Source organism: Penicillium subrubescens (assembly GCF_028828155.1).
Source record: "Penicillium subrubescens strain IBT 31985 chromosome Unknown utg000006l_segment0_segment0, whole genome shotgun sequence".
Classification (NCBI taxonomy): domain Eukaryota; kingdom Fungi; phylum Ascomycota; class Eurotiomycetes; order Eurotiales; family Aspergillaceae; genus Penicillium; species Penicillium subrubescens.
The window spans coordinates 1,039,700-1,056,646 of NW_026643156.1; the positions used below are offsets into that span (position 1 = coordinate 1,039,700).

The 16,947-nt window shown below is 48.6% G+C and overlaps 7 protein-coding genes across 7 annotated transcripts; 2 read left to right on the top strand and 5 right to left on the bottom strand.

Moving 5' to 3' along the window:
• Positions 1-326: 326 nt before the first annotated feature.
• Positions 327-1,090, bottom strand: N7473_008923 (uncharacterized protein; the record flags this gene model as incomplete). The annotated part of the gene is made up of 2 exons (XM_057154862.1): positions 327-727; positions 784-1,090. 2 exons carry the CDS (start codon positions 1,088-1,090, stop codon positions 327-329), a joined length of 708 nt encoding a protein of 235 aa, XP_057005992.1.
• A 1,335-nt stretch (positions 1,091-2,425) lies between these two features.
• N7473_008924 (uncharacterized protein) lies at positions 2,426-2,749 on the top strand (the record flags this gene model as incomplete). Its single annotated transcript, XM_057154863.1, has 2 exons — positions 2,426-2,513; positions 2,580-2,749. The coding sequence occupies 2 exons, from the start codon at positions 2,426-2,428 to the stop codon at positions 2,747-2,749; spliced, it is 258 nt and encodes an 85-aa protein (XP_057005993.1).
• A 348-nt stretch (positions 2,750-3,097) lies between these two features.
• On the bottom strand, positions 3,098-4,466 carry N7473_008925 (phosphatidylinositol-specific phospholipase C/glycerophosphodiester phosphodiesterase family protein; the record flags this gene model as incomplete). The annotated part of the gene is made up of 2 exons (XM_057154864.1): positions 3,098-4,103; positions 4,156-4,466. 2 exons carry the CDS (start codon positions 4,464-4,466, stop codon positions 3,098-3,100), a joined length of 1,317 nt encoding a protein of 438 aa, XP_057005994.1.
• Positions 4,467-5,453: 987 nt separating this feature from the next.
• Positions 5,454-6,983, bottom strand: N7473_008926 (putative MFS transporter; the record flags this gene model as incomplete). The annotated part of the gene is made up of 4 exons (XM_057154865.1): positions 5,454-5,852; positions 5,904-6,045; positions 6,096-6,557; positions 6,613-6,983. 4 exons carry the CDS (start codon positions 6,981-6,983, stop codon positions 5,454-5,456), a joined length of 1,374 nt encoding a protein of 457 aa, XP_057005995.1.
• Positions 6,984-7,656: 673 nt separating this feature from the next.
• N7473_008927 (cytochrome P450) lies at positions 7,657-9,494 on the bottom strand (the record flags this gene model as incomplete). Its single annotated transcript, XM_057154866.1, has 3 exons — positions 7,657-8,345; positions 8,425-9,261; positions 9,362-9,494. The coding sequence occupies 3 exons, from the start codon at positions 9,492-9,494 to the stop codon at positions 7,657-7,659; spliced, it is 1,659 nt and encodes a 552-aa protein (XP_057005996.1).
• Positions 9,495-10,205: 711 nt separating this feature from the next.
• On the top strand, positions 10,206-11,662 carry N7473_008928 (putative cytochrome b5 reductase; the record flags this gene model as incomplete). Its single annotated transcript, XM_057154867.1, has 2 exons — positions 10,206-10,335; positions 10,386-11,662. 2 exons carry the CDS (start codon positions 10,206-10,208, stop codon positions 11,660-11,662), a joined length of 1,407 nt encoding a protein of 468 aa, XP_057005997.1.
• Positions 11,663-12,687: 1,025 nt separating this feature from the next.
• Positions 12,688-14,805, bottom strand: N7473_008929 (uncharacterized protein; the record flags this gene model as incomplete). The annotated part of the gene is made up of 1 exon (XM_057154868.1): positions 12,688-14,805. The coding sequence occupies one exon, from the start codon at positions 14,803-14,805 to the stop codon at positions 12,688-12,690; it is 2,118 nt and encodes a 705-aa protein (XP_057005998.1).
• Positions 14,806-16,947: the final 2,142 nt, after the last annotated feature.

The following is a 16,947-nucleotide window of genomic DNA, read 5'->3' on the forward strand; positions in this document are numbered from 1 at the left end:
ATCTCAGTACATGAACTTCTCATACCCCCTACCCACCAAAACAAAACGATCCTCTTCAAGGAGGAACCTCATTCGGATCCGCCGGCACCGGCATAGCCTTCTTTATGTTCGCAGGCACAACCAACCCCTTAGGATGCGGCCCCAACCTATTCCCGGACAGCACAGCATTCGTCGTAAACGGCGGTGCCGGCGGCGGATTCTGCCCCAAATCCCTCGCCGGAAGATTAAGCGCAAGCGCCGCCTCAGAAGTCGCAAGATGTATACACCTATAATCCGGCGGCTCAGAACCCACATAAAACTGTCTCCTAAGAAGCGGGCCATCCAATCTAGGCATTGAACTTGCGCCTCTGTAAAAGCCCGGCTTGACGGTACATTCCATTCGAGTCCAGCGTGTTAGACTTTTCGCGCTGGGATCGCGACTGTCGAGGAGGGTGACTTCTATTTCGATGACGTTCATCAGTGTAGCGCCCGAGGCGGTTGTGTAGGATGAGGCGTAGAGGACGGGGGACCAGGGGTTTGGGGGGGATCCGGGGCGGGCCCATGAGCATGTTTAGGTCGCCGTGGTATATGGACATGCAACTTGCGCCGGTGTCGTACATGAAAGGTAGTTCGACCCACCATTGGTAGCCTGGGAGGCGGAGGGCTAGATGGACCTTCAAGTGTGCGAGAAAGTTGGCGATTTTCTTATTCGGTGCGCTTTTTGACTTTAAGTTGATGGAAAGCGTACCTGTATAAGGTTCCTCCAGCCTGGGAATCCACCTAATGTCACGAGAGGAAACTGACCTTGGGAGCCAGGCCCAACCTTCTTGACAAGAGATTGTGAGTGAGACCGTAGACCAAGATTAGAACCTCCAATACTTACGCCTTCCCTCCAAAAACCTTTATGTCCACCATGCGCTTGATTGAGGACTTCAAACTCATCCCAATCAAAAGGCCGTTGCTCACAAAGCTGCTCCCCATTCGACCAATAAGTAACGAGCTTCGGATACCGTACAAGCTTCTTAGATCGATATGCTTGCAAGTTCGCTGTGATGTTGGGTAGTTGCTCTGTTGAATCTTCATCTTGACCAATGACGAATTCTTGCTCCATTTCTCGATGGACTTTTATGCGTCCGAGAGTTTCTCAACTCAGGCCCTCCAGTTCGGAAGAAACCCAACTGTCTATTCTCGTGATCATCAGAAAATATCTGTATGTGAGAAGAATTTTGGGAGAATGGCTTACCTGCGCTCCTCCCTCATCGCCTCATATTCTTTAAGTCTCTGCTCGAAAATATGTGGCATAATATTGTCCCGGAGTCTTTCGTGACATCTCGCAATTAGACCCTCAACGTCTCTACACCAAACGTTGAAAGAAAATTCCATAAATTTGATCTAGTGGAAGTGTACTCACTCCGGATCAAGGTTCACGCAATCATTAATTGTTTCCTCTCTCCCCCATCGCTTCCATCTTCTGACACTTGCTGGCTGAACGGGCTCATATTCCTCTTCTTCTTCTTCCTCAATCTCATCTACATAGGACCTGTAAATGTCAATGTCTGACTCGGTGATTGATTTGCGAGGAATTTGGTCCAGCAGGGAACCCTCGGGGGCTGTTCGGGTAGTGCGTTGGAACGACGGCGAAGATTATAACGAGATAACATTATGCCAAGGATGTAGATGTATAAAATTGAGAGATTGGGCAAGAAGGGCCACAGTCAGCAATTAATCAAGGACTTGAATTTCAGAACTCAGGACTCCAGCTGAGAAACGAAATCGAAATTGATCCATGATTTTTGAAGCTCCGAGCTCGGTATAATAGTAGAAGCATTGAACAAAGAAATCACCATGAATTCCGAGGCTGCCACAGCCTTATTTATTTGTACTCGAGAAACGAGGTTTCAGATGTCGGTCTTGAGTCAAATTGAAAGGCTCAAGACGAGGAGCTCGAAAAAAAACTGACATTCTCAAGATCCCACCTGTCCAAGATGAACGAATATTCTGGTGTATCACTAAAATGCGAGAAAATGAGAGATTATGGTAACTGGCGACATTATCTTTCTTTTGTCCATTGATTAGAAACACCATTCGCAAGACCATTCGAAAGACCAGTCAAGAGAGATAGACGAGTAGAAAGACTATTAGACAGACTGATAATCCGATTTGCATATGATGGGCATGGTGATTCCTCCAGAGCAACCTTATTTATTCCAAGCTCCAAAGCAAACATCGACCTGAAAGACAAAGGAACTTTCAACTATTTTGGGCACCAGAATCGGGATAACCCACGTTTGATTTCTTTCAAGCGCCAGGGAAGTACCGGGCTGCTTCTTTGTCTTCTATTAAGCAAGCCCCTTGTCCACTCACTCTCACGATTCCTCCTTGTAACCAACCAGGCTTCTCAACACTTAAACTATCTGGATTAAGCTTATCAATTCAAATCTATATCATGACTCGAATCAAGTTCCACGAAAGCAGAGTTCAAGCTCTTGTGCAGAACCCACTTCAAGTACACTTGATTCGTGAACAGATCAAGGGTACGTACCAAAAATTGAAATCTACGAATCCTTCTAGCCTGGAACTAATTTAACACCTCATTCCAGCAAATGCCAAGGCGGTATTCTTAGACCACCCTTTCGAAGTTGTCACCGGGATAGAGAAGAATAATAAAGGCAAGTACGCTCCATTAATTACTTCCATCTCCTTGCAGAGTTGGTACTTATCCCACTATGGCGATTTCAAGAGATTCGATATGCATATCTCCTTCGTCTAGATCTCTTGGAGTCTGAGAAACTCGATGCTAAGGATATGGTGGCTGTTAGGGCGCGCCCTGGTTACTGTCCGCTACTTGGATTACTGCAATTCTTGGAACAGAAGGTTGGCAAAAGATGGACGAATTGTTGGACCATAAGAAAGCCAATTGGTCATGAATGGGTCATAGGAGGTAATCTACTGACGAGATTGGAGGACTTTGAAGGACTGCGAAGGGGTATTACTTTTTAACCACCGAGTGAAATGCTAGTAAGATGCTCGTTATGTGACTCCTCTACGAATAAACATTCAACATGAGAATTTCTTGAAGTCCATATTTGATTTCTGTGTAAAGAAAAATAACACATACTCACCCCCACCAACCCTTCTCCCTCCAATCCACTCTACTCGCGGCCCTCAAATCATCCACATTCAACATATCAACACCCTCCCGAACCAGCACCCTCCACACATAATTCCGCAATCCAACCGGCCATCCAGGTGTACCCCAATACCTCACTTTCAAGCCCCGGTCATGTGCAGCGGCAATCTGAGCCCTGATTTTAGCCAGCTGGTCCTGCGATAGTCGACCCAGCGGGATAGATCCGATACTGGCGTGGAAGTCGACAGAGGCGTAGTAGCTGTTGTACTTTGTGTATGATGGCTCTGTATCCGAGGTGTAGTTTGTGGTAGATTGGAATTCAGGTTCGGGTTCGAGGGTGAGTTTATCGAGCGGTGCGTCGTAAAATATGTCGCGGTATGTGGTGCTGTCTTGGATGCGGTGGAAAGGTGCGCTACCCGTTGCTACGACGGTAATCGGGCGTTGAATGAGTGTTGTCCCGTTGAAATGTGTTAGGTAACCCTTTTGGCGGAGAGGTTGAAGGTTTTTCATGAGGAGGGGCCAGAGGAGTTCGGGGGATGCTTTGAAGTCGATGAGTAGGATTAGAGTTTGACTGGGTTCTGTGACGAAGACGCCGACTGGCGCGAAGTCTGTTTCAATTGGTGATTCTGTCTCTGATGTTGAGACATTGCTGGCAGGATTATGCTGCTCTAGAATATCGAGAAGGGGGTCGATGTATAGACTGCGCAGTGATTGATTCGGGAGTACAGTGCGCATTGTATGTCCGACGAGTAACTCGTCGCCGTCGAGCCAGATATCGGCTTCCACACTAGTGCAGCCTACTGCTAAGGCTGAGAATAGCGGAACCCGCCGCCAGTAGTCGTTGTGTGAATGGCAGGCGATTGGGATTACGCCATGTGTGAGCCAGTCTGAGAAGAGTGAGGGCCGCTGGCCGGGGAGGATGCCTGCATCGCGACTATCGGCGAGGACGGAGAGGATACTGTCCCATGCGAAGGAGAAGAGGCTAACGAGGCCGCTGTATACAATCAGTCTTGAGCCCGAGAGATGACAAGAGTATTTCAAAATACAGGATAGCGACTAGAATCCAGAACAGCCGCTTAACAGTTCCACAGAAGAGCGCCCTCTTCCACCAGAGCCTTGAATCGCATTTCTTAAGCCCACAACTCCATGGAAATAGCCGAGAACTTAGTGATGTCTTCTTCCTTGAAGTGCCAGCTTTCTCTCGAGCATTCGACTCCTGAGCATGACCCTCCAGGTCATAATCATGGAGCAGATAGACACCCTCCTCCTCTTCCGGGATCCCCTGCAGAACCGAGTCAGCCGGTGCAGCTGCAGCGTCGAGACTAGACTGGAAGCTGGTGGACCCTTGAATAGCCATACCAACGGAGACAAGAAGTGCACCGAAGCTTGATTGCTATAACCTCCCGTCGATCCGGGAAATCGGGTGTTATATGAATGAGCTAGTGGGGTCGCACCACATCATTAGTGATTTGAGTTCTGCCTACGATACTGGGCGAAAAGACAGAATCAAAAAGTAACCTAGGGGGCGAGAGATGTGGTTGGTGAGATGGGCCAGGTAAGCTTTTGGGAAAAGCGGTTGCCTAAACGTGGAACAGTGCGACTCGAGAGCTTTTTTGGGGGTTGTATGCGCCAGACCGGTGAATTTTACTTCCGGCGGCTTAATTTATTTACCAAGGAGAATAAGAGGAGTTTGAGGACTTGCGTCACTGTCGAATGTGTGAGGATTATTCCGTGGGATGGAATGGAAAGGAAATAACGTTCAGGATGGAGGCTGTATTGCTTATACTTTCGGGGTCGCATCGGCTAGTATCACCCCAAGATGGAACTCCACACAACTACTCGGATCGAACATCGAGTGGCGCAGGGTAGATGCTTGGCACTACTGCTTATGCTTAGTGCTGAGTAGTACCTGCATTATTATTTTGCCGTCAGATAGGAAGAGTCAATAAATGAATTTGCAATTGGAAATGATAGAGATATGAACACTAGGGATATGAATACAGACATGATCGCCATTTAGGGCAGATCATAATTTGAAGTCGCTCTCTAAAGACAGAAAATCTGCTGGTTTCTTTTGCTAACTTTGACAAGGAATACAGCCCCCAAATGGCATCATCGGTGATCTTTCCGACCGCCATATGCCTAGCAGGTGTATAGTGGAAAGTTCTTGTTATTCTATGTATGCCATCAAATTGTAGCCATGAATGCAAACATTATTGAACCCGAAACATGAATCAAAACGCTTTTAGTAAACCATAAGGCAGTGGTCTGTGTTACCACATCGACCATCATCCCACACCGCACGAGCCCAATATAGTATGATACAAGTATGACATTGCACATCCTACTGAGTCTCCTCCTCATCCCCAGCAGTCTCACGAGCAGTCTGCTTCCTCTTCTCCGCCTCCTTCCCCGCAAAACTCACCAACATGCCCAAATCATAGCTAACCTTTAAACAACCAGCGATGATAAACGACACGCCAAACATGTTGTTACGCGCAAGAATGCCGGTTAGCAGTGGACCTAGACTTTGACTGGTGGTTTTCACCACGTTGACGGCGCCCATGATGGCGGTGCGCTTGTCAGAGGGCAGTGCTGCGGCGAGGAAGGCAGAGCGCGGTGCGACATCCATGTTTTGCGAACATGCGCGCAGGACGAGGAATGTCAGCGCTAGCGGTAAGCTATTGGGGACGGAGATCAGGGCTAGACAGATTGCCGAGGGCAAGTGTGTGAATACCATTGTCTAGATTGATTGTTAGTGGGATATTAGATGCGTGGGGTGAGAGATGCTGACCTTCACATTGCCGATACGCTTAGCGATCGAGGATGCGACTAGCATTGATGCCGCAGAGATAGAGCTCGTCACGAAGAAGATAGTCCCGAGTTCGCCCTCGGGCAAGCTGAACTTGCGGTGGAAGAAGTATGTCATCCAGGATCTGTTCAAGTTAGCCCCGTCAAAGCTTTTCAAGTGAGTGCAATGACTTACAGAGATGCCAGCCCCGACGCAAACGAGTCGATACCGAACAAAATAAACAATCGAATCACGAGCGACCATAGATCCTTCTCGATAGATGCGAACAAGGACTTTTTCGGTGCAGGCTGCTGCTCCACGGGCGCCTGATCAGCAAGCAGCGGGCGAGTTTCGCCATTCTGTTGCTCCTGCTTCTTAGCTGTCTCAACCTTGCGGGTCAGAGCAAGTGTAAGGATGAGCTTGACAAGACCAACGCCCGCATAGACGAAGAAAATGATACGGCAGGACGGAATAAAGGCCCATCCGTGCAGGTCTTGCAGTGAGCTTATCGTCCACCCACAGATCAATTGACCGAGTGCGGTACCCGCAGTTCCAACCAGCGAGTACCACGCAAATACATCAGGCAATTTCTCGTGCGGCGTAAGATGAGCCAGAGTCGACTCCTCCACAGCGCGGAAGGGTCCAATCTCGTTACCACTATATAATAGAAACTCGTTAGTGAAGTGTTATACTAAAGTAAAAGACCATTCACCTTGGACTAATAACTCCAAACACCGCCGCCGCAAGGAGCACCCAAAAATTCCCAGACAGCGCAAAAACAACGCCACTACCAGCCATCAACGCCGATCCCAGCGCCAACACAGCCTTGCGACCCATCGCGTCCGCGAACAGGGTAAGAAAGAAGCTAATCACCACATCGCCGACCAGTGTAAGGGTCATAAACAGACCAATTCGGTCATCCGTGACTCCAATAGCCGATAGATATGATGCGAGGATGAGCGTTGACCCGCCATACGCGAAGAGTCGTACGAAACGCTGGGCGCAGAGGAACTTGACGTCTCGGGTGGAGTGGTACATGGTCCGCAGACCGAGCTCGTCTAGAGCGTGCGATAGAGCTGTCATGTTTTCCTGCGTGTTTGGTGGTCACCAGGAGTTGTTGGATGAGGGGGAAAACGCGATCGGAGAAGATGTCGTTGGAGTAAATAACTCCGAGAATCTCGGATTCGGCGATTGTTGCGGGTAACGGGGTGCGGTGGTTGGCTAATGGGGGGTTTGGAGTGGAGTCGATTTTTTCCATCTGAACAGGCAGCAGTTAAAACCGGATATGTACTGTAGTGTCAACGGAGGAGAATTAAGATATGTCAGCGAAGCACTTTCATTGGTCGAATTTCATAAGTTGATCACGCTTTGATTAGATGCGCCATCAAGACGCCTGATGTGTACGCCAATGCGCTAATGCAGGGTTTACGCCAACATCAAAACAATGACATCGCCATGGAATGAATAAATTGCCTCTTTCGAAAAACCTCTTTGAAGGTTCAGTTCAAGTCCAAATCAGAATTTACCTGTAGCTCAAATCGTACACGGAACACCCCTCAGAAGATCCGAGGTAACCAGAATAACAGCGACTACCTACAAGACTATCAAACGCTAGACGTCAAACCCAAAAGGGATCATAGTTGACAAAATTGATCAATTAATTGATGACACCATCTCAATATAATACACGCTCAAGCCAGACCATCTCCATCCTCATATTCACATCCTTCGCCATTCATCACCATCTTCTCCCACCTCAAACCTCCGTCTTAGGCGGCCACTTAACCCGCCTCTCAGCCCTTACATACAAATTATTCGGTCGAATCAACTGGAACATAGGATCATACTCAATAGGCCCATCATTCTCCCTCGTAAACTTATACCGATACAATAACTTCGGCAAGAAAACCTTCACCTCCTGCAGCGCAAAGTTAAAGCCAATGCACATCCGCGGACCCGCCGCAAAGGGGATATAAGCCGCCTTATGACGGTTCCGCACCACATCAGTATCCCAACGATCCGGGTCAAATCGAGCCGGGTTATCCCAGATGGCGGGGTTATTGTGGACATGGTGCAGGGCTGGGATGACGACTGCGTCGGCGGGGAGTTTGTACCCGCCTGGTAGGATCATAGAGACCTTTGCTGTGCGGGCGGGTTGGTAGGAGGGGTTATGGCGGCGTTGGGTCTCTTTGATGAATTTGTCCATGAAGGTGAGTTTGTCGGTGAGGTCGGCGGTGATTTGGGTGTCGGCGTTGATGTCGTTGTCGATTAGTTCTTGGAGGAGGCGCTCTTGCATGCCGTCGTAGTTGACGAGGGAGTAGATTAGCCAGGAGAGGAGGGAGCTGGTTGTTGTGAAGCCTGCTCCTGTGGCGACGACGAGGGCTTGCATGAGGCTGGATTTGGGGAGTTTTTCGCCTTTGTTGTCTGTTGCTCGGATTGCGTAGTCTGGATAGTTCGTTAGTTAGGCTGCGGAGTGATATAGATATAGGCAGGGATGTAGATAAGGGATTGGTGAAGTACTTACCGACCATGTTAGTCGCCTTCAATGCAGCATCTTGCAAGGGCAAGTCTTCGACACCACCACGCTCTGCATTCGCAATCGACTCATTGACCATCTCAATGATACGCCATCTCGCATCCCGCAGCTTCTTGGGATCACCAAACGGTAGCTTAGCATACCAATCACCCCGCGCCGCCACCTTCTTATTCAACGTCAGCGACTCAGCAATGCGATACACGAGCTCGTGAGGCGGCGCATCAGGACTGGTAAAGTGCTTGAAGTCAATACCCAACACCAATTTACCAACCGCCTGCGAACCCAGCTTCAGCATATACTGATAAACATTCCAGGCCTCGCCCGCCTCATCGAGCTGATCGAATACGTTGAACGCGTCTTCGACAGTAGATTGCATCGTCGGCGCGTAGTGACGCACAGCCTTGGGGCCCAATGCCGGTGGGAGGAACTTGTGTGCAGCGCGCCACTCAGGAGTATCCGTATCACCGAGGAAGACGCCTGCTTCTAGGTTCTTGATGGGATATAGAGGGTGAGCTTCATTGATTTTCTTAGAGAAGAAATCTGACTCTGCGAAGACGATAGCGCTCAGTTGGGGGTCATTCGTGTGGTAGATTGTGCGACCCATGTTGGTCGTTTGGAAAATGGGACCATATTGATCGAAGAGTCGCTGGTGGTTTCCCAAGTGGTCTGGGTAGATCTCGAAGAAGTTGCCCACGAAGGGGAGACCCTTGGGGCCGGGGATCTCGCGGACGGGCTTGCCGTCTATGGAGATGGCAATTGGGTCTGTGGAGGAGAGAACTTCGGAGACGCTGGATATTGTTACATCAGAAGACTGGAAGCCAATGCCTGGAAGAGTTGGTTAGTCATGTTGGTGATTATGCTTAACATGCGTAAAACCTTAAGATGATTAAAGCTGTCATTCCCAAGGAACTCAGTTGGAACATACCGTTTGGCTCGACAATGGCAAACTGGCCAGCAATCCAGTGCTGCAATCCTTCAAAGTCAAGCTTCTCCTCAAATTCAACATTCCGAGCTGTAGAGCTAGGCTCTCCCAGCAGGTAAAATTGTTTGACGATCATTCTGACTGATTATGTTCTTTAAAAACTATCAAAGTCAGAAAAGAAAAGCACCCAGGAAAGCACTCAGGAAACCCTGCGAACTAATATAATCATTTCCAATCCAAATCAACCCGACCAACTCCACTCCTATCCATTCAATTTGCAATCAACTTCCCTGCATAATTCCCAACTACTCCTACATACGCGCAATATCCCTCTGCGCAGCCTGATGGCCTGCCTCGGCAGTTTCAGCAATTTGCGATCGCGGGCCCACCGTCCCAACTCGAATCGAGCGATGATCGTCCACTGCACAATTTGCACCCCCACTATGTACCTGATGTACCTGGCAAGGCCGACGCCATTCCCGATCAGACATGAAATGCAGCGCGATAGTGGCGTTTTTCTCGGGATCGCGGTGGATCGGCTTCCAAGTCGGCGTGCCGTTGTCGTTGGCAGTCGGGTACGACGGAGTGATGTGCCGTTTGTTCCTGGCTTTGTTTGATTGCGCCGAGGTTGAATTGTGTTTTTGGATGGTGGATACACATTGAACGGGGCATTTATGCATGGAAGATGACCGAATTGTTACTTTCTTTCATTTGATTGGATCTTTAGAGAGAAGATATGTGTGGGCTGTGTCTTGGTCGGTGATTCCGCGACTTGATTTATTCTTCTCTTTCGCTGTTTGTGTTTGACTTGGTTACTATTCTATATTGTCTAACACAAGCTTGGAGAATGGCTACTACAGAGACGACAGAGCTGAAAGCTCAATGGAAGGCCGAGGTGGTCTTGCCTGAGTATTCTATGCAAGAAATCGCGGCGCATAACACCAAGACTGATACCTGGATTGTCATTCACGGACAAGGTAAGTTGCTCTGCCACATACTCATCGAGTCAATTGCTAATTGCGCACAGTCTTTGATATCACCGAGTACCTGCAAGATCATCCTGGTGGCGCAGAAGTCCTCGTTGAAGTAGCAGGTCAGGATGCCACCGCGGCCTACGAGGATGTCGGCCACTCTGAAGACGCTCGCGAGATAATGCAACCCTACCTAGTAGGCACTCTCAAAGATGCGCAGCAATACGTGCGACCCAAGGCAGTGCGCGTCGTCTCACAAAGCACACCGGAAACCCCCAAGACCTCGTCAATAGGCACTGTGGCAGTTGTGGCCGGCACTTTAAGCGCCATCATCCCAGCCATCTACATCTACAGCTCCAGCACACACTTTACCAATGGCCTAACCTCCATTTCCCACCTTATCCGTCTCCCGCGTGGCGGTTTCGTAAATGGCTTCCTCGCCGCCAGCCTCATCTGCGGCACCATTGGTGTCTACGCAGCCAAGCAGGCGAGTCGCTTCACCAAAATCGACTCCGGCTTCATGCGATACCCACCACGCATTAAGTCCAAGAAGGTCATCCGAGTCGACCCGCACCTCACGCGTGGATTCCTCGAGCCTCAAACCTACCAGGACCTACCCCTAGTGGCTAAGCACCAACTCTCCCCCAATGTCTACCGCTTTGTCTTCGGTCTCCCCGATCCAACCACAGTCCTCGGTCTACCAATCGGCCAACACGTCGCCATCAAGGCGATTGTCGACGGCGCCACGGTCACCCGCTCCTACACGCCTACCTCCAACAACCTCGACCGCGGTCGTCTCGAGCTAGTCGTGAAATGCTACCCCGACGGCCTGATGAGCAGATACCTCTCCGGCCTGGAGATCGGCGAAAATGTACCCTTCCGCGGACCCAAGGGCGCGATGAAGTACACCAAGGATGTCGCGCGGCATATCGGCATGGTCGCCGGCGGCACTGGGATTACACCCATGTATCAACTGATCCGGGCGATCTGCGAGAACGACGCCGATAGAACTCAGATCAGCCTGGTCTACGCGAACCGCAGCGAGGCGGATATCTTGTTGCGTGAGGAACTGGATGCCTTTGCTCGGAGGTATCCTGGTAATTTCAAAGTTTGGTATATGCTGGATACCGCGCCGGGAGGTTGGAACTATGGTACTGGCTTTGTGGATGCTGATGTCCTGCGTGAGCATATGCCTGCCCCTGGTCCTGATACGAAGGTTCTGCTGTGTGGACCGCCTGGTATGATTGGTGCTACGAAGAAGAATCTGGCTACGCTGGGATTCAAAAAGCCAGGGACGGTGTCGAAGATGAGCGATGAGGTGTTTTGCTTCTAGAATTGGATTTGTCATGTATAGTATAGAGGGAGTTAACTGGTGGTGCTTGTATGAGATAATAATGGTAGGGTTCCTTGCCAAAAGGGGAAAATGCCGAGGTTCAAATCAACACCTTTCTATAACAACCTTGTTCTAGAATTTTTTTTAGTGTAATTAGCCTCATTTAGTTTAAAATGTGGAGCAACCCTTTCCAGCAAGAAGCTCTGCACAAATCACCGCACCAGTAAAGCTCAGCACGTCCCGGCCCGTCTTCCTTGAAGCGGTACCGTGTCCGATGGCCCAACGAAATTTGATTTGAATTGAATGATTGATAATAATGTTGAGTTTGATTTGAGTTTGGCTTTTGTTAAAGCCATTGACGCACTTTCGGGAGCTCCGAAACACTTCTCTCCACTTATCTTTCCTGAAACCTGCACGGTTTGCGCCCGATGGGGTGGTTTTCGGGCTTGCTTATGCAGGCGTTTGCTTCATAGGCTTGGGTGGGGATGGATGTGTCGGTACTTAGATTGGACCGAGGCTCTTTGGCATGGCGTTTTGAATTGAGCATAGTAAATATAGCACGATATACTGCAAATTAATTTAGACTAAACGATGCGACTGATCGGGTCTCGGGTGGAAGCGTTCCATGGTCTATCGGCTTGCCGAGTCCGTCAAAACTATGGTGATTCGGGAATTTACCGAGGTATTGGTGATGAGAGGTAATTTGGGCAAGAGGCGAGAAAATTACCTCAATAGGCATATTAGTCTCGATGCTTCGCGATTAAAACCCCATGTCCTCCAGATTTCCTGCATAGAGTGAGAGTCTTGCATCGGCCCTCTTTATCCCACTTGTGGAAAGATGTTGTATCAAGAAGTGGTGACAACATAGCTCATTTCCTGGCTATAAACTCATAACTACTGAGAGAAAATGTGACTATCGCAACATTCATAAGGCGAAAACGTTTCACTTCGGGGTGATCAGAGATTCTTGGTTCATCTATCATACATTACGTCCAGTATCAAACCATGCCACTAGCTCATAAGATTCAGGTTGGCTCATCGCGCCGATGCAGCGTCAACTCATGAGACAAGTTTAGACATCGAGCACCAGCCTCAAAACATTCCACGCATACATCAATCGTGAAGTCAGCACACTTGACACACTGGTATGATGACTCTTTACCCAAGGATGCCCGCGTACACACATCACATAACCAATCGTATCCCGTTTGGAAATCATTGAGGACAGACGAATCATCTAACTTGATCTCAGAGTCATCTTCATGAGATATCCCAGCCTGCTCGCGAACGATCTGGACAATTTCCGGTTTTCCACTTTTCGACGCCCACTCAAGTAACGTCCGGCCCAGGACGTCTTTTGAGTTGACATCCACTTTTGACAGTGATATTAGTCGTTTCACAACCTTTTCATTCCCGTTTCTCACTGCCACCAATAGAGGTGTTGCGCCGTAGTGATCTCTGGCATCCACAGAGCTTCCATGAGAAAGCAAAAGCTCGGCAACGCCATCATGGCCGCAAGCTGTGGCCCAGAAAAGTGGAGTTCGAGCATAGAGATCGCCAGTATCAAGACCCTCACTCGAAACCTCTAGCAGTAGCCTAGCTGCCTCGACTTTTCCATTAAAAGCGGCATAATGTAGCGGGGTGCTTCCATCATCGGCCACAGCGGTGATGTCTGCACCCTCATTAAACAGCAATTTGACCACATCGACGAATCCACCGAAAGAGGCCAAATGTATTGGTGTGCTTTTCGTCCGTTTATCTGCTAACCTCACATCCGCACCATGCTCAAGAAGTAAACGGACTACATCTGTGTGTCCCTTCCTCGAAGCGGCATGTAGTGCTGTGCTTCCATCCTCATCCACAGCAGCGATATCTGCCTCTTGATCAAGAAGGAGCTGCACAATCTTGATGTATCCCTCGCAGGCAGCCATACCCAGAGGTGTGATTCCGAGGGGACCTGGAACATCGGTATCAGCACCTTTGTCCAGAAGTAGCCTGGCAATCTCGGTGTAGCCGTCAATGACGGCGAGCAGTAGAGGGGTGCTTCCATCGTCGATTCTCACTGTTGGATCGGCGCCTCTTTCTAAAAGTAGTTTCACCACCTCTATATGACCCATGTCGGAGGCGAAACAAAGAGGTGTCCGCCCGTTCTCGTTTGGAATCGTGTGATCTGCGCCGTGATCCAGCAGTAGTCGGGCCACCTCCATATACCCATTGAATGAAGCAATAGACAATGGGGTAGATCCGTGAATTCGTGGTGTGTTGGGGTCAGCTCCCCACTCGAGAAGTAGTCTCACTAATTGAGTATTCCCATCGTAGACGGACATGGATAGAGGGGTGAAACCGCTATTAGCTTGGGTCGCAAAATCGCCGTCGTGGTCATGAAGCAACTTGACCACGTCGATGTGACCACCAGCCACGGCCATTAAGATGGGTGTTCTCCCATCGTTAATTGGAAGTGTGGCAGTTGCTCCATTCTCAAGTAGTAGGCTCACTACTTCTAAATGACCATTCCCTGAAGCTAAATGGACAGGTGTCCATCCATCTTTATCCGGAATCATCGCATTCGCGCCATGCTCCAACAACAACTTCACCACATGGATGTTACCCTCGTGAGAAGCCACACTAAGTGGGGGGTCTCCACCTTGGGTTTGACTTGTCAAGTCTGCATCATTCTCGAGCAGAAGCTTCACTACATCGACATGATTGCCTCCCGATGCAGCGTGAATGGGCAGCCAACCTCGCTCATCAGCGACAGTGATATCTGCGCCATGCTCTAAGAGTAGCTTCACCACTTCAATATGACCAAATGCAGAAGCAGAGTGAACAGGTGTACTCCCTTCCACATTTGGAATCGTAATGTCAACATCATGCTCAAGAAGAAGTCTGACAATACCGGCATGGCCACTATCAGAAGCTGAATGTACCGACGTCCAGCCTGTGTCGGATTGTTTTTTGGCGTTCGCTCCATGCTCGAGTAGTAGCTTTACCACCTCGATGTGGCCTTCGTCCGATGCAGCGTTAATAGGCGTCCAGCCGTGATCGTTGGTCTCCTGGACATCTGCGCCGCTCTCGATGAGAGTATTGACCAGGTCGAGATTTCCGCTGCATGCGGCTTCGTATAGTGGTGACTTTCCTTCCATGTGGGGTACAGAGACATTCACTCGCTGTCCGAAATATGTCGCCAAAAAATGTACCTTTTCAATGTCTCAAAAAAGACAGGATTGTTGAGAACTTCATGAAAGGTACTAAAGAGGGTAGATAGCCCAAGATTCCGACAGCTAAGTGACAAAGCCCCATACTAGCTTGAATGAGTCAGCATATCCTTGAAAATGGAAGGTGTATAGAACAGGTGCTGACTCGGTGTCATAGTCATGTACTAGCTCAGCTGAGTGCGGGGCAACGGTCTCAGTATCCACTAGTTACTACAACAGAGCTTACTAATGTACAGTACTGTATGAGTGTCGCCACCAGAACTTCGCAGCTGAGCCGTGATGGGAGAATTGTCGTAGGACAACTTTTCCAGCCTCTCGATACTGGATGTGGGAGCTTATCTTTCCTGTATTTTAGAAGGAACCATGGCCATGAGCGAGCATTCAAACCTGGGTGCTTGTTTATTCTGGGAATCATTTTGTGAACCCTCAAAAATGGATTCAGCCATATCTCCATCAGCAAACATTTGAGAGTATGGGATTCCACCAGAAAGAACATGGACAGCAGGGACGCGGTCTTCTGAGAAACCGAGGACCCATGCTCAGGCTTTTTATACGAGTCGAAAACGACAGTTCAATGCATGAACTCTACTTGATATCTTCCATCAAAATGACTGTTCTAGTATATGCGACCATAGGGTGTGGAGAACAGGGCTTCCCGTCCGCTCAGCCATAATTAAGCCCATTACAGTTCGCGGTCAATTCTCAACGTGCCCTGCGCTCTAAAATGGCGTTGGATTTGACCTTAGGGTGAGTGTTGGTGATATTACCCAGACCACCCAGGCCCCCGACCTCCCACCCTCAAACTGATTATCAACCGAATCCGGAAAAATACAAACTGAAGGCTTATCTCCTTTCGTAAAGCTAATGCTATGCCGAGCCTCTTAACACTAAATCAAGTGAAGCTGTAGAAGTCGTTGCCTAGCTCTGGATTCTGTTATTTTTAGGCATTTTTAGTGGGATAATATAGAATAACTAGAACAATACAAGTAGGATTTAACTAACTAAATAAAATAGATTAACTAAGCCCAATCATTACCCGATAGGGAGGACTAGATATATCAGGACTCAATCTTACCATTATTTATTTAGTTCCTCGCGATTGATTATATATTATTACTGAGTAACTACCTTTCGTACTCTACTTTATAGCTCGCCTTTAGGACAACCTAACCTATAAGTGAGGGAGCGTACTTCGTGGTAAGACTCGGTGCTGAATTAGTGCGTACTCTGGCACGTTCTGCAAGATACTCAATAGGACCTAAACCCGTAGCAACGATACGGTTACAAGATACTCTTGGAATCCGAAGTAGTACCGACAAGGTCGGAACTAGCCGTCTCAGCACATATCGTCATTGTTCCTTTTTACAACGACGATCAGGGTAACTATTACCCTTTACGCACTACTCACAGTGATCAGCATACTTCGCGTAATACTGTGTTAAGAAGAATTCTAATTAAACGAGACAATCTTCACGAGGTAAGTAAGCTCCTAGTCGTACTAACTAGTATTTCACTATTACATGCTAATAAATACCTTGCGGAGCCTAGTACAAATGCATTACGGCGATAAGGATTTAAGGGGTTGTGGAATAAGAGAATTTGGTGCTGATATAAATTCCAACTCTTGTAACTTTGAATAACCGGTATTTTTAGAAGAGAATGGCTCGGGCTGCTGAACAAAGCATAAACAACCCCTTATGTGGTTGCCCTCGGGTGGTTGGTCACCTTATTCCAGCAACCTTTCAACCCAGCACAATGCTAAAGTTCAAATGATTTATCTTTATTGCTGCTAATACACTGAAGCCTCTCTTCATAGGCGACCACAGTCAGACTCTCTTGGAAATAAATAAATTGTGTCATCAAGTACAATTAGGCTTTCCTAAGACTCAAAGCCACAAGACCTTTCTCAACAAGATCGCATATAAACACATCGGAAAACTTGGTTGGCGCTTGAACAATTCTAGGCTATTTCAATGAAACTCTCCACTTTTCCACACCAGATCTTGATGGGCTGAGGTGGCTCTGAACGTATGAAGCCTGAAGGTAGGAATTGGAATACACCCTGTCTAC